Source organism: Triturus cristatus, chromosome 6 (assembly GCF_964204655.1).
Source record: "Triturus cristatus chromosome 6, aTriCri1.1, whole genome shotgun sequence".
Taxonomy (NCBI): domain Eukaryota; kingdom Metazoa; phylum Chordata; class Amphibia; order Caudata; family Salamandridae; genus Triturus; species Triturus cristatus.
Window position 1 is genome coordinate 1236905805 of NC_140589.1, and position 17413 is coordinate 1236923217.

The window sequence follows — 17413 nt, forward strand, 5'->3', positions numbered from 1 at the left end:
TAGCATCTCGGAGATGTTTTTTGAAACACACACGTTTACCAAACTGACTCACGCCGGAACGACGAAAATCTTCATACATGACAACTGACAGTTAATGCTCTAAATGGTTGTAATGTGTGCTGATCCAAAATGTGAAGCCACTTGAAATTACAAATGGTTGGGGGGTGTGGCCTATTGCACTTCCGTGTATTAACTGTGGATGCAATATCATCTTAGAGCTAGAGCTGTCTATGGCAGACGGTAAAAGGCAGGCGCAGTCAAGAGAGGAAGACATATTAGACTTCACTTCCCACACAAGGAGACACTTCATCCATCATTCATGATCTGTTTACCTTCTGGTATCTATGGAAGCGTGAGGTCAAGGACTGGAAAGCAGATTTGCCAAAAGGGAAGAGATCCGCCATCTTTTAATGTAAGATAAAACAGCACTATAAACAGCATACACAAATTTACAGAGAAAAAGGATCCATTTTAATACATTTCGAGTAAAAGGTGTTTTCTTTAAATATGGTATAAAAATAAATGCAAGAAAAAACATTGACAAAAAATGTACAGACAACAGACAAGACACAAGGATTCCTCTTCAAACATGATAACATCAGTGAAATGAAACGTCTGTGCTAATTTTTTGTGCAGTAAATGTGATGGCATAATATGTATATTTATTACTATATGCATATTCGTTTTCATATACTTTTTCCAGTTTATGGCGGACAGTGATTCGTAACAAATGTCGTTTCTGGTAGAAGCGTGTTTTCCACTGTACTCGACCTGGCAGGAAAAAAAAATACAAAGAAAATATACAGGGATCCAGCTGATATGGAGGTCGACGTGAGCAGATAGCCTTTGAAATGGAGGCATTGTAAAGGCTAGAAGGTTCTCGTAGTCCGTAATGCCTTGGTAAACACAAGAGAAAATATACAATTCAGGTCCTTGCTCATGCAACATCTGGTTTGCTGTCCTCTGGTTCTCAGGCAGTCAGTGAGCTACAGGTAGGCGCTGTATAAATGATCCGTCGGCTTCCACGCTACGAGGCCAGCCTCTTAGTTGGACTGCACTAGACTGGTAAGCCGCTTTGATGTGAGGGATTTTCCCTGAGGAAGAAAACAAGAGGAAAAGAAGAGAGGAAAGAACAGAAACAAAAAAAAAAAGTTATTCAGAGGGTATGGAGCAAATGAGGTTACAGTTTGTACGTATATAAAAGCCAACACGTGATGGTAAGTGATGAGATATGGTAGTCGCTCCTAACAGCTCTTCTTTTAAGATTCAGCACATGGTGTTTTCGCAATTCTAAGCCAATACCTCATAAAACCGAAAAGAATTGGCTAGTAGGCTTGCCTAAATATCTCCCCTGCGATTAATTTATAGAAAGAGAGAATGCTCAGGAATGTAGTTGCCTTCATCACCAAAAGCAATACATTTTTGGGTGTTTTCGACGGTGCTTCACTGGTGAAAACCACATGCTTTTGGCAGAGAGCACTTTAAAGCAGTGTTTCCTGAGATAGCTGTGGGATCCATGCACATTTTGACTAATGGTAACCTATTCTAATTTCCAAGGTAGGACTCTGGGTCTTCACGCACCTGGCACTGTAGAAATGTATTTCACAAAAGCAGTTGTCAGCATGTAAAATGAACAGCTATCGATAACTAGGCATGATAACATATTAAATAAAACTTGTGTAGTGATTGAAATGCATGTTGCAAATGGCAAACATGTTTAATTTGATCGAAAGCATGAAAAAAAAGTAAGGCATTAAATGTGTGCCAAGTGCATTGACTAGCACATGTTCTTTTATTTTCATCTTGTGAAATGCCATCATTTGAAAACAGAAATGCAAAAGTAAATACACTGATACCTAGCTTGCTCCATCTATGCTAAGCACATTAAGCATGGTCCTGCGCTTCCACTTAACAAATCTAAGCACGCTGGTAGTTCTACTTCTCTCCTGCTTCAATGAATCAATGCTTTAAATAGCAACAATTTGAAAAAGGTAAATGCCTGGTCTTGGTAAACGGCGTTTGATGTATATGGAACCATCTGACAAACGTAACTGTGTCATATATTTGTATGAAAGAACTTAAAGTACTGTACTACTGTGCAACATATTTATGGTCATAGCTAAGAGGCCAAGAATGGAATGGACTTGTGCAGAACACTCTACGACTTGGGATTTTCAAAGATGAATGCCATTGAATGGGCAGGCAAACTGAAATATTCCATCACTCAAAAGCAGTGATTTGAGCAAGCACTGATGCAATTCTGTCCTATACTTAAATCTTATTTAATTAGCAAAGTGTTTAAAGATTAGGTAAACAATAAAGTGTCCATATATGTGATCATTGCTCTTTCTGTCCTTTGTTTCCCTGTCCTTTTACCCCTACCTTCTAATGTGTTGTCTGGCTGTCTCTCTGTTGTGACCGTACATAAATATTGTTACTGTTCTCCACCATTCGCTGCTGGCATGGTTCGTGGGTGGGAGGGCGGGGGGTGGCGCAGGGAGGGGGGGTGCTCATCACTGGAACAAAAAGAAACAATCACATCTCCCCTGACTTGAAATCCCTAAACTGGCTCCCATATGAAGCATACATTCACCTAAAAATAGTTTGCAAGACCCATAAAACCATACATTTCAACAACACAAGATACCTAGCACATAAGCTGGAAATATCTGGGGGATATAGGACATTGCGTAGCAACTGCTCCATGGTACTGGAACCACAGATGTTCTCCAAGAAGAAAACATGCAACAGAGCTTTCTCAGGCATCGCACTGAAAATCTGGATTTCTCTTCTGAAGGAAATTTGTCTGATTCACTCTACCGCCTCCTTCAAATCAGAGGTGAAATCATTTCTGATTTCAAATTGGTTAAATTAAAAGTCGTCACCATACTATATATCTACCGGATATGTTTACTTGTTTTAATGTAGCTCTCTTCTTACCTAGTGCTGCACGTTTGAGAAAGACTACATGATGCAATGTCTGAATTTCTTGGGAAGTTATAGTTACTCTTTTAACTTGAATTTTATCTGTGGATGTTTTGATCTGTGTGTTCTTCTATGATTTTTTAAAGACATCAGATAAAGCCTCTCGATGATCATGAAGGTCGAAGGTGTTTTTAATGTGTCAAGCAAACCTAGTTTTACCACCCACAGCAAACATTATTTGGTAAGGGCACTGATACACAATGCTATTGTGTCATTTGCTCAGGTTCACAATAATTCAGCATAGATGACATTCCAAGTCTTTTTCTTTCCCCTTATCTATAAATTTGCAATAAAGGGGTATCACTAACTCAAGTGTGCACCAGTACCTCTTTCCACGGAAACCACATTTTGTTCAATGTTTTATTTGTATACCAATCTGAGGTCTAAGCTTGCACCTGGAAGTACACTTCTCCCTGAGACACAGAAACATAGTCATATGTGTAGTTTCAGGATACTTTGAAAGGGAAGTTGATGACTTTAAAGCACAGCACATTTCATTACATCTAGATACTATGTGCTACTGTTTCACAATAAGTGATTTTCCTAACTATAAAACGTTGAAATAACATTTGTTGGAGGAAAAAAAAATTATGCAAATAATAATATTAGGACTCTCTAGTTTTTTTTACTATGCACATTGTTCTGTGGAGAACAGTGCTTTCAGCCACCTTCTCAGCATATTACCCATCACCCTCACATGACACTGCAGCATTGCACAATCACACTCACTGTTATCATACTCTCTTCATCACACGCACCATTACACTCTTACACTAGACCATCATATACATATCACACCAGCACATTGACCGGCATTGCACTCACCACTTAGCCCTAATCACATCACACTTGCCATATTTACAATATCACATACACATCGTCACATTGACTGCTGGTGCACTTGCTGCATCACCTTTCCTGCATCTCACTCACCACATTAGACACATCACATCACACTAGTCATTACACGATCATAAACAAACACAATAACAGGCTGCTGTTGACCTCGCTCCATCACCATAACCACACATCTCTTTTACAATATCACACTTGCCCTATCACACTGACACAATCAAGCTGAAACCAATCACACTCAATGCATCACTGTCATTTACATCTTGCTTCCATCCAGAAGAGTATGCAGCATGGGATAATGTCTCAGCCCACTTCAGGCATTGGCTCTTTTTTTCTGTAATTGACAACATTTTCTTTGCTCTCATGTGCACGTCTGGCTAAAAATAAGCGCACTTCAGTGGTAGGGCTAATGGGCCAATCCTTTACATTGCTGGTCTTTTTTAACCCCTTCAGTGCCCATGACGAGCTGGACTCGTCATGGGCTGCGGTGGCGCTGTGCCCATGACGAGTCCAGCTCGTCATGAACTCCGCCCGCTAATACAAAGCGCGGCACTGGGCGGGGAAAGGGGCGGGCATGCAAGGGGTTAAACTATGCTTTCAGGTTACAGCAACTCAAAGCCAATACTGACTTTTGTTGTTGCTCAATAAAATCATATTCTCTTGTGATGTTCATTTAACTAAAAAGGGTTTCTATACTTGCTCTTAGTGCCTGCTAGGAAGCACCTCTACTATTCTATTAATAGTATTTATAATTGTTAACATTGTATTCTAAATTTAAATTTTTACTTCAAGCATTTGCCAACATGTTTAGGTAGGGGGTACATTCTATTTTAATCTATGTGGCACATGCACGTAATAAAAACAAAACTATTACCATTGCACCAATTTGCTAAGGCCAGACTTACTGGATTTGCCAATGCTTGTTAAATGTTTGTGAGGAGCACCACAAAAACTTGTTGTTGACCTTCATAGGGCCGTGTTGCCACAAAAATATGCTGTAAATGAGTCATCTTTGTGTCTATTCTTGCACATTTTAAATGTTTTTCTATACATATCTACACTTTTAAACATACTCCTGAATAAGCAATCTACAAAATCTGTGTGGACATGCATATAACACCCATATTTTATAGGTCGTGTGGACAAAGGCAAAACTTTGCACAGGAAAACATTTTACAAGGTAAGACATTTCAGAACATTATGTCGGCACTGGCTATGCTTTGGGTCTTTAAACACACTTGAAAATCTATATAATGCATAAATAGGTTTCCTCTACGCATCTGGAGATTTATAACCTTTTTAAGGTTTTGTCCTCGTATACCATCAGCAGTATAGAAATGTCCTATAACTCTCTCTCTCATTTTCCCACAGAATTTACAACCCTACCTTTCCCTGCAACCAAACATGTGTTGTGTCTACTCGCCAACAAACCAAAATTAATGTTTATCCGGGCTTTATACCTTGCAATTGGATATAGTTTGTTCAACCACAATTGCATCTTTCATCAGTCAAAATACCCTTGCCAGATGCCAGCAGTTAAATATTCACATATTTCAGAAAATTAATATTGAAGTAACAGTTTTGCTATCAATCGTCTGTCTTCTCTCTTGCCACATGATCCCTTCTCTACAACCTTTCCACTCCCATTACCTTACCAACCAAGTTCAATCGTTCTACTTTTTTACTCCATCTTTTCATTATCCATCTACTACTTTCATTCTGCTTTTTTGGTCTCTCCAAGCGCTGCCACTTGCAACTGTATCGTACTTAACAAAAAAAAATTAAAAAGGGGTCAGAGCCTGCTCTTTACTTACCATTGGTTGCCTGCATTGTCTATCTCATTTCCTTGCTTCTCATTGGTCAGTCCGTACCACAAAGGCACCTCCCAGTTTCACTTTCTGTTGTGTGCCGACCTGTGCCATGGAGCATGGAGCAAGTACAGCTTCTGGTCCTCGGCTAATGACCTTCCACTGGCTGGTCATTTGTGGAGATACTGTTTAGGGTTGAGCCAGTGAGAGCATGCGCTAGCGCATGAGTCTCACTTGCGTGACACTCTTGTATGCAGAAAAGGGCTTGGAGGCCACCAGTTGCTTACCATTTGTTGGCTTGCATGGCACTTCATTACAGCCTTGTAATTCATCAAGGCAGGCCTGACATAATTTCCATTCCTCTCCTTGGAGCAGGGGTCAAGAGCTGATTGATTCAACTTAATCAGCGCCCGTCCGCTGCTCTAAAAATGATTGAGGTACTATTTTATTCTTTTGAACTTTTAGTGCCCTCCAAACAGAAGGCTTGTGACTGGCATAAATGTGCCCAGTAGTACAAACAAAATTGCAAATATTTATTTTCTATATCTATCTTTCTTTTATTTTGCAGGTCTTCATTTCTCACTTTGCACTCATGTTTTCTTTTGTTTTTGATCATGAGTGCTGTTCTCAAAAGATGAGGTTTATATTATTTCAAATCAACATTGTTTCTTTCTTATGTGTAATTTCGGAAATGATGCTTTAACACATAATCGTGCAGTGCACCCCAATCCACCCACCCTCACACCACCCCAATCCATTCCACTCAATCCAATTTACCCCACTCCAATCCAAACCACTCACCCCAATTCAATCCACTCAAATTCAACACACTCCAATTCTCCTAACCCACGTCATTCCAATCTGCTCCACTCCAATCTGCCCCACAGTAATCTGCCCAGCTCCAATCTGCCCAACTCCGATTTACCCCACTCTCATCCAATTCAGCTCACTCCGATCCACCCACTCCATCCCAATTCACCCCTTCCCACTCCACCACAATCCACCCCACTCCAATCCTCCAGCTCACACCAAACTAATCCAGCCCAATCCAATCTAGCACACTCCAATCAAATCCACCTCACCCAATCCTATCAATCCCACTTCATCTCCAATCCAATCCACCCTACTCCAATTCAAACCACCTCACCTCAATCCAATCAATCTCATTGCATCCCCAATCCACCCCACTCCAATGCAATCCACAACAATCCACCCCTCTCCAATCCAAAACAATTTACCCCACACCAATCTGCACCACTCCAATCTAAAATAATCTGCCCCACTCCAATCCAAAACAATCTGGCCCACTCCAATCCAAAACAATCTGCCCCACTCCAATCCAAAACAGTCTGCCCCACTTAAGTGTGCCTCCTCTCCAATCCAAACATATCTGCCACATTACAATCTGCTCCACTTTATTCCAAAACAATCTGCCCCCTCCAATCTGTCCAACTTAATTGAAAACAATCTGCCCCACTCAATCGAAAACAATCTGCCCCACTCCAAGCTACCTCACTCCATTCCAAATCAATCTGCCCCACTTCAATCTGCCCCACTCCAAAACAAGCTGCACCACTCCAATATATGCCACTCCAATCCAAAACAATATGCCCCACTCCAGTCTTCACTACTCCAATCTGCCCCACTCCATCCAATCTGCCCCACAATAATCTGCCCTGCTCAAATCTGCCCCACTCCAATTCAGAACAATCTGCCAACTTCAATCCGCTCCACTCAATCCAACACAATCTGCCTACTCCAATCCCCCCCACTCCAATCTACACCACTCCAAAACAAGCTGCCCCACTCCAATCTACCCACTCCAATCCAAAACAATATGCCACACTCCAGTCTGCCCAACGCTATCCAATCTGCCACAATCCAATCCGCCCCACTCCAATGCAATCCAGCTCACCCCAATCCACCAACTCCATCCCAATTCACCCCATTCCAATCCACCACAATCCACCCCACTCCATTCTATTCCAATCCAATCCATCCCACACCAATCTAATCCAGCCCAATCCAATCTAACCCACTCTTTTTTATTTTTTTTATTTTATTTCCATGACAGTAGTTCTGACATAACAACAAGTGCTAAACAGAATAGACACACAAAAAAAACCTATGAATGAGGCAAAGACTTCGTATTAGCTAAAACATCATCAATTATCTGACAACAAGTAATATAGAAAAACCGCATTATTCACCCAATCCAATTGGTTACTGGCGCCCACAGTTTCTTGCCCATGTACTGTTTCCTGCGGTCTTTGAACCTGTACACTGCTAACTCCATACTATATATAGCTAGTAACCTAGCCCTCCAATTTATAAACGTGGGGGGGTCCGGACTAATCCACTGCGATGTAATGTTGGCTCTTAAAATGGCCATTGCGAGAAAAATAAATCCAATTTCCCGATCTGGTCAATCCCACCATGTCCTGGGTCTGATCAATCCTCAGGATCACTAAGCCGGGAGTTAATGAAATCATCTTACCTAGGGTCTGGCTCAAGAAGAGCGAGATGTCTTGCAAATATTTAGCAAGCTTGGGGCACCTGAAGAACATATGGATCGTGTTCGCAGCCAGTGTCCCACACCTGCTACATGAGTTCCCCCATGTCCCAGACCCCTTAGCAATTTTACCTGGGGTATAATATAAATCAAAAAACAGACATGTAATGTTGAGCTCTCAATCTGCCAGTTATTAAGATCTGATTTGCCAGTTCCAAGGAAGTCTCCAGGTCCGTACCCTCCTGTGCAAGTTTCCTGTCCCAACTAACATTCTGAGTGGCTAGATCATCAGGGAGAATAGACAACAAAGTTTGATAAATTATCCCTACCCTGGACCTAGTCGCTATAATACCCAGCAACGGTATCTTGCCAAAATTGACCCTCCCCTGTGCAATAGTTTTAAACAAAAAGCTTCTAATCTGTAAGAACTTAAAAAAATATCTTGTAGGAAGACCGAATTTTCCTTGTAGTTCAGAAAACGACATGATTTGACCCTTGCAAAAGAGATCCCCCAGAACATTAATTCCAAGAGCCCCCAATTCATGGTTATCTAATCCTGAAAAATTGGCGGTAGCAGCCCATATGAGAACCGAGGGGTATGAGCATTTTTATTTGGAATCCCAAGCCAATGCCGCATTTTTTTCCAGATACAGAACGCAGATTGAATGATTTTAAACTTTGTTTTCTTATAATAGCTAGGTTCAAGTACTCTAGTTAGGCAATATTGCGCGTCCTCCCCTAATAGTGCTTCATAGATAGTAGGTCTGACCGGTTCAGGAACTAACGCCTTGCTCCCAACCAACAATATCCCCATTTGTTGTAACAATGTTACCCAGTGGTATAGCCTTAAGGAAGGTAATCCCCAGCCCCCCCTTAATCTAGGAAGAATTAACCATTTTGCTGCCCCTCTGGCTTTATGGTAACACCATAAGAATCTAGTACAAACTCCTTCTGCTCTAGAAATACAAGAAGCCGGAAATTCTAGAGGAATTGTCCTAAACAAATATAGAAATTTAGGGAATTTACCATTGCCGCAACGATCCGTGGATTGGCATCTAGCTTAAAAAGTAAGGGATCGATATAGATTGAAAATAGTAATGGTGAGCAAGGACACCCTTGCTGGGTTCCTCTGCTAATAGACAGTGAGCTGGATTCTTGCCCAGAAATCCGAACCCGAGCCTCAGGTAAGATGTACAGGGCCTGTATGACTGTAATAAATTCCTGCGGGAACCCTTTGGTCTTCAACATCAGCCAGAGAAACTCCCAGGAGACCCTGTTGAATGCTTTCTCTGCATCCAACAGGATCATCCCCAGGGGTAACTTGGAGGACTGAGCCCAGTCAAACAGGGCTATTGCCCGCCTAGCATGGTCAGATGTATCCCGACTCGGAATGAAACCGTGTTGGCGGCTAGACACTAGGGGAGCAATAACCTTTCCAAGCCTCAATGCAATTATTTTAGAATAAATCTTGCTGTCTGCACAGATCAAAGAGATAGGGCGGTAAGATGAAGGACTGAGTTCTGGCGTGTCCTTTTTTTTAAAGACTACAATAGTTTTGTGCCATGAATCGGGTGTCTGACCCTTCTGCGCTCTTAAAAATAAAGATTCAAGCTCGCCATACAGAGTTTGTCTGAATGTGCGAAAAAATTCTAAAGGTAATCAGGACCTGCAGCCTTGCCTGCCACCAGCGAAGTTATGGCCGATTAGATTTCCTCTTGTGAAATCGGGGCAGACAGCATATCCCTATGTTCTAAAGTAATCTGAGAGGTTACATAGTCACCGAGAAAGTCCTCTCCTGACATTGCTGGACCATCTTTTCTCAGTGGAATAAAGCCCATGGTAAAATTCAGGAAAAACTTCCAAGACCTTAACCGGGAGATCCTGGATCTGCCCACTTTGATCTTTTATTCAACAAATTCTATTCAAGACCGCTTTTTGCTGTATACACTTGGCTAGCAATCTGCCAGTATTCTCTCTGAATTCATAAATATCAGCCCGATATTGCTGATATTTAATAGCTAAGTCCTCCCCATAATATTGATGTATCTTAGTTCTTGCGGCTGCGATCTTTCTTTGATTCCTCTCCTTTCTGCAGATCCCCAATTACCCTAATAAGCTCTTCCTCTGCCTCCCGAAACTGGCCTACCCAGTCATTAATCATTTCTTTTCTCTTCCTCTGTTGATATAGAGAAAAGCTGAGGGTCTCCCCAATCACTGCAGCCTTAAAGGTGTCCCAAACTATTAGCTCGGATGCAATACCCTTATTCCTCCCGAAAATTTCCACAATCTAATTCGCCATGCATGTGCAGTAATCCGGGTCAAGTAATAACTTCCTGTCAAATGACCAAGTTGCCATTGCTTGAAGCGAGTGTCCAGTTGGGAGTTGGATTACTAACGGATTGTGATCCGATATCAATCTAGGGAAGAGTTCGCAATTAATCCTTCCTGTTATTAAATTGGACAAAAAAAGAATCTAAACGTACAAATTTTTTGTGGGGGGAAGAAAAATACGTATATCCTGACTCGGCCTGATGCTGACTTTGATAGATATCAACCAGCCCATGTTCCTGGCACAACCCCTGTAGAGCCTTGAAAGACTTATCCTTCCTACCTGAGTAAGAAGCATCACTGTGGAGATTGAATTTGGCCTCTAAATGAATATTAAAATCCCCGCAGAACACTATCAAGGGAGGCCACAGAGCAAGTTCGATATTTAAAAGGTCAAGGCTGGTGGGGTCATCTAAGTTCGACCCATAAAGAGAGCATATAGTGTATAATGTCCCCCTTATAACTGCTTCTAAGATTACCCATCTCCCTAGTTTGTCTTCCTTAACCCGATTACACGTTAAAATACCCTTCCTTGCCATTATGGCTACCCCTCGGGTATTAGTAGCTTGCCGAGTACATGCCAGGAGATCGAAGCCCAAATCCTTTAACCACCTCAGATTATTCCAGCAGATATGAGTTTCCTGAAGACAAAGTACATCAATCCGCAAATATCTAATAAGTTTCGCAAGTATACCCCTCTTTTTCCTATCATTCAGGCCACAGCAGTTTAGTGAACAGACTCTAATATATTTATTCCTATCCGCCATACCTGCAAACTTCTAGTGACATACCATTATGACACTGGGGCTTTGCCGCCAGCTTTGCTAACAAATTTTCAAGAAAAAAAGCGTATCTAAATATTGATTATTGTCAGAACTGCTATATTTGTCATAACTATAAAAATGAGTAAATGCTTGTGTACCCTCCACCCTCACCCCCCTCTGTCCCCCTACCCTAAATCCCCCCTCAGATGAGGCCCTCTCCTCCATCCCCACCCCCCCCCGCCACATAAGGCTTGGGGACCAACTGTCCCTGGCGATGCTGAGCTAGCACACCCACCCCTCCGTGTTGCTAGACCCTTGACCATAATCTGTATAAAATAAGTGAGTACAAAAAAAGCAATTATGAACGACCCAAAAAAATAAAATAGACCAAAAAAGGAAAAGAAAAAGGGCCCTAACATATACAGTCCTTAAAAGTCGAGGCTCAAAAAAGATAAATGCCAACTAGGCACTGAACAAGATGCTCTAGCCAAAAGGTTTTAAGACAAATTCAGTGACAGTAGGAGTTCTTTGGCCTGGATTTCCGATTGAAAGTAATGAGTACGACCCTGAGAGACCACCTTCGGTTTTCAGGATTTAAGAGAAAGGCCTGAGACCCTTTTGCCTGGAATTCTGGAATTAGTTGACCGAGGAGCCAGCGCTTTTCCACTGTCTTTTGACAAAAATCAGGCCGGACAAAGAAGTCGCAACCCTTCCCTGCCCTTTTCCGGTCTGGTCTGGTGAGATCGTATAGAGATTTCCTAGCCAAAAAGTTGTTCAGAGAGATCTGAATGACGCATGGGCGATTGTCAGATTATCCGCCTGCTCTCTGCTGATTAAAATGAAAGCGATGGGCACGTTGAATCTGAGTCTTCCAGTCCCATTGAGGCAAGTCAGGGAAGGCCTCTCCAAAAAGGTTGATGACAAGCTGATGAATATCAGACCCTTCCTTTCCCTCAGGAATGCCCAAAATTCACAAGTTGTTGCGTCTGGCGTGATTTTCAAGACCTGACAGTTTCAACAGAGTATTGTCTCTCAAGGATTGCACTGATTCGGTTTTCTTCTTTTGCGAGCTTAACTCATCTTACAATTGGGAAATCCTGGCTTCTGACTCTCCGATTCTAGTAGCAAAGTCAGCACAAGTCTTAGCAATTCTACGGATGGAATTTAGCAATTTTCTACAGGCGCCTTGTGTCCGAGAGCTCTCTGCCCTTGTTTCCGCTCGATGAGCCATAATCACGTAATAAATCATAGAAAGTGTAATTTCTTCAGTGCAATTAGGCATGATGCCGGGCTCTGCCGATGACTCCCCCTTTCCCTCATTAGCTATCTCACCCAGATTTGGCGGATAAGAGTAATCCCAAATCATGCAGCCAGTGGCCCCATCTGCCCTATTATCTGGAGTAGGGAGGGCGGGAAGTTTCTTAACCGTACCACGATTAAACAAGGATCTATTACTCTCTTCCTCCCAATGTAGGCTACTGGTATCACTCCCTTCACCTGCCCAGTCTTTATCCTGGCAGTCCTCTTCTGAAGAATTAGAATGGTCTGATAAAGAGAAAAACTTATCGGTAACATCCTCCTCTCTACAGCTGGATTCATTTCCTTCTCTCAGAACCTCCACATTCATGTGTAGTATTGAATCCCCAGCCTTGGTTTCCAGGCCATCACATGAATGGACTCCATTTCCCAACATGTATTGGGATTGCTGTGTTTGGCTTGCGGAGTCTGTTATTGCCAATAGGAGAGGCCTCTCAATGATACCATTCTCAACAAGATTGTCAGCAAGATTATCGCAACAGTACACAGGGTAGCAGTGGTCCTAAAGGCAGCATCGGGGGGACCTGTTACCTCCAGCACTGCCCTCCCCTGGTTCAGGCCCCCTCCAGCAGCTCCCCCCACGGCTTCAATGCTGGCCTCGGAAGTCAAAGCCTCCTGCACAATCATTTCCCCCTGTGTTGAAAGATCAAGGGATTTTGTTTTCCCCATGGGGGATGCCTCGAGGCCACCGGAGGGATTGCCAACCACTTTGTTTCTTCCAGACTAACCGTTAAACAACGCGGGTACTGTCTGCTTACCGCGTGTGACGGCTCCGTTCTTGCCCGGTTTCTGCTGCTCACCTAATCCCATCATCTCTCTTCCGGACCGTTGGCTCGCAGTCACAGAGCTTCCTCCATCTGCGGGGCCGACAGGAACTGTTTTCCCAGCGTTGTCCGAGCCCTGCGTGCCGTGTCCCCTGATTCCCTTGCTGCCTGCCTTCGGCGGCATTGCTGCAGCTCCTTCCGTGAAATCAAGCGAGGAAGGCAAAGCAGCCGCTGAGCGAAGACGAGCTCGTGACGCCAACCGACAGGGAAGCGAGACCCCCCAGAGCCAAAACCATGACCTCCAGAGCATCCACACAGTCCGAATACGGGGCCCACATGAGATGCAAAAAGAGAGTGAGTAAAGTTAAGCACTGTCTATTCCATAAGTCCAGTTACTTCGTCAGATACTGCGTTCAGAATCGCTGTCAAAGCAGGTCTGAGCAGGAGAGAGTAGTTGGTCAGCTCACTCGACCGGCTGACCGGCCGCCATCTTGCCTAGCAACTCCAATCTATCCCACTCTAATTCAATCCACATTACATCACCCCTATCCAATCCACCCCACTTTGTCAAAACAATCTGGCCCACTCCAGTCCAAAACAATCGGCCCCACTCTAACCCAAACTAATTTGCCCCACTCCAATCCCAAAACATCTGCCCCATTCCAATCCAAAAAAATCTGCCCCATTCCAATCTGCCCCACACCAATCCAAAACAATCTGCCCCACTCCAATCCAAAACAATCTGCCCCAATCCAAAACAGCCTAAGCCACTCCAATCCATAACAATCTGCCCCACTCCAATACAAAACAGTCTGCCCCAATCCAATGCGCCTCCTTTCCAATCCCAAAAAATCTGCCACATTCCAATCTGCCCCACTTTATTTCAACACAATCTTCCCCACTTCAATCTGCTGCACTGAATCCAAAACAATCTGCCCCACTGAATCCAAAACAATCTGCCCCACTCCAATCTGCCCCACTCCAAAATAAGCTTCACCGCTCCAATCTACCCTACTCCAATCCAAAACAATATGCCCCTCTCCAGTCTTCATCACTTCAATCCACCCCACTCCATCCAAACTGCCCCACTCTAATCTGCCCTGCTCAAATCTTCCCCACTCCAATCCTCCCCACTCCAATTCAGAACAATCTTTCCACTATCTTCCCCACTCCAATCCAAAACAATCTGCCTACTCCAATCCACCCCACTGCAATCTGCCCCACTCCAAAAAAAGCTGTCCCACTCCAATCTACCCACTCCAATCCAAAACAATATGCCACACTCCAGTCTTCCCAACTCCATCCAATCTGCTCCAATCCAATCCGCCCACTCCAATCCGCCCCCCTCCAATCCAAAAAAGTCTGTCCCACTCTAATCCACCCAACTACAATTTGCCCAAATCCAATCCAGAACAATCTGCCCTCTCCAATCCACCCCACTCCGATGCAATCCAGCTCACCCCAATCCACCCAGTCCCTCCCAATTCACCCCACTCCATTCTATTCCAATCAATTCCACCCCACACCAATCTAATCCAGCCCAATCAATCTATCCCACTCTAATTCAATCCACTTCACCCCAATCCAATCCATCCCACTCTACCCCGATTCCACCACACTCCCATCCAGTCCACCACAATCCACCTCCACTTCAATCCAAACAGTCTGCCCCAGTCCTAACCAAAACAATCTGGCCAACTCCAGTCCAAAACAATCAGCCCCACTCCAATCCAAACTAATTTGCCCCACTCCAATCCATAACAATCTGCCCCACTCCAATCCAAAACAGTCTGCCCCAATCCAATGTGCCTCCTTTCCAATCCCACTCCATTCTATTCCAATCAATTCCACCCCACACCAATCTAATCCAGCCCAATCAATCTACACCACTAATTCAATCCACTACACTCCAATCCAATCAATCCCACTCTGCCCGAATCCACCGTAACCCACTCCAGTCCTGTCCACAACAATCCACCTCCACTCCAATCCAAAACAATATGCCACACTCCAGTCTGCCACAATCAATCCGATCTGCTCCTATCCAATCCGCCCACTCCTATCCGCCCTACTCCAATCCAAAACAGTCTGTCCCACTCTAATCCGCCCAACTACATTCAGCCCCGATCCAATCCAGAACAATCTGCCCACTCCAATCAGCCCCAATCCAAAGTAATCCAGCTCATCCAAATCCACTAGGTCCATCCCAATTCACCCCACTCCAATCCACCACAGTCCACCCCACTCAATTCTATTCCAATCCAATCCAGTCCACCCCACACCAATCTAATCCAGCCCAATCCAATCTACCCCACTCTAATTCAATCCACTTCACCCCAATCCAATCCATCCCACTCTACCCCGATTCCACCCCTCCCCCATCCAGTCCACCACAATCCACCTCCACTTCAATCCAAAACAGTCTTCCCCAGTCCTAACCAAACAAATCTGGCCAACTCCAGTCCAAAACAATCAGCCCCACTCCAATCCAAACTAATTTGCCCCACTCCAATCCAAAACAATCTGCCCATTCCAATCCAAAATCAATCGCCCCACTCTAATCCAGAATAATCAACCCTACTTCAATTCAAACCAATCTCCCCCACTCCAAAGTTCTCAACTCCAATCCAAAACACTCTACCCTACTCCAATCCAAAACAATCTGCCCCACTCCAAGCAGCCCCACTCCAATCCAAAACAATTTGTCCCACTCCAATCTTCCCCACTCCAATCCGCTCCACTCAAATCCAAAGTAATCTGCCCCAGTCCAATAAAAAAAAATCCACCCTACTCCAATCTACTCCCCTCCAGTCTACCCCACTCAAATCCAATATATCTCACCCCAATCCAATTCACCCCACTCCATTCCAATCCAATCCAATCCACCCCACTCCAAAACAATCCACACCACACCAGTACAATTCACCCCAATCCAGCCAAATCCAATCTACCCCATTCAAATCCACCCCACTCCACTCCAATCCAATCAACCCCACCCCAATCCAGTCCACCTCAATCCAATCCAGTTCACCACACCCTAATCCAAACCACCTCATACCAATCCACCTCACTGCAATTCAACCTACTCCACTCCAATGTACTCTACCCCATACCAATCCAACCCACATGATCCCATCCCACTCCAGTCCACCCCACTCTAATCCAATCCACCCCACTCTAATACACCACACTCCACTCCACCCCAGTCCAATCCTCCCACCCTACTCCAATCTAATCCACCTCATGCAGTCCACCCCACTCAACAACACCCCACTTCACAGCACTCCAATCCACCCCACTGTACCCCAATTTAATTCACCTCACCCCAGTTCAGTCCTTCCACTCAATCCAATCCATCCAGCCCACCAGACTCCAATCCACCCCACTTCAATCCAATCCAATCCACTTTCCAGTCCAATCAACCCCACTCTAATTTACCCCACTTCAAATGAGCCGTAAGCAACAGAAACGTTGAATTGCTGTGGGGGAGACTGCAGGTAACCGCCGCATTGCCATCACTGCGGCCGTGGAACTGGGGTTTGCCTAGGTGGATTCGCAGGCCTACGTGGCCAAGATCGTGATTTCCGGTGAGCTCACCTGAGATTATGGTGCATTGGGCGAGAGCATCAAGCAGGCTCGGCCGAGGCCACTCGCTGCTTGCCACCAGTGCGCTTGCTTGTGGCACTGTGGCACTGCTGTTGCGGTGGGCCCTTCACAGGTGGGTCGACCAGTGGCAAAAAACTTCTTCAAACTGCTCACAAGTCTTTTAAGTCACAGGACAACCACAGGATTGCACAGAACTGCAGGCAATAAGCCAACAAAAAACTCCGGTAAGGGTCATAAGGCCTAATCCAAACACCCGCCATCAACCTTCCTCGCAAGCTCTCTGACCTTCCTTCTCAGTTGCCTGATGACCCATTTTGAGCCCCTCACGTCCACACTATCACAGCAGCCTCCCTCTCATGCTCTCACGCTCCAGCCACTACTTCAGCATCTGCCTCGGTGCCCATTTTTGCTCCTACTTGGCTTGCTTGGTTTGTGTTGGGAGAATAGCAAGCAGTGGCAGATACATGGAGGTAC

General features: G+C 44.3%; 1 protein-coding gene across 2 annotated transcripts in view; it reads right to left on the bottom strand.

The window, feature by feature from the left end:
• Positions 1–383: 383 nt before the first annotated feature.
• Positions 384–17413, bottom strand: part of RGS7 (regulator of G protein signaling 7) — a 1943194-nt gene continuing 1926164 nt past the window's right edge. For both annotated transcript variants that reach the window (XM_085609335.1, XM_085609336.1), the window contains one exon: positions 384–1094. Coding sequence is in view for 1 of the 2 variants with exons in the window: in XM_085609336.1 (XP_085465462.1) it covers positions 1044–1094 (51 nt within the window). In the remaining variant the exon portion in view is untranslated. The remainder of the gene's footprint in view (positions 1095–17413) is intronic.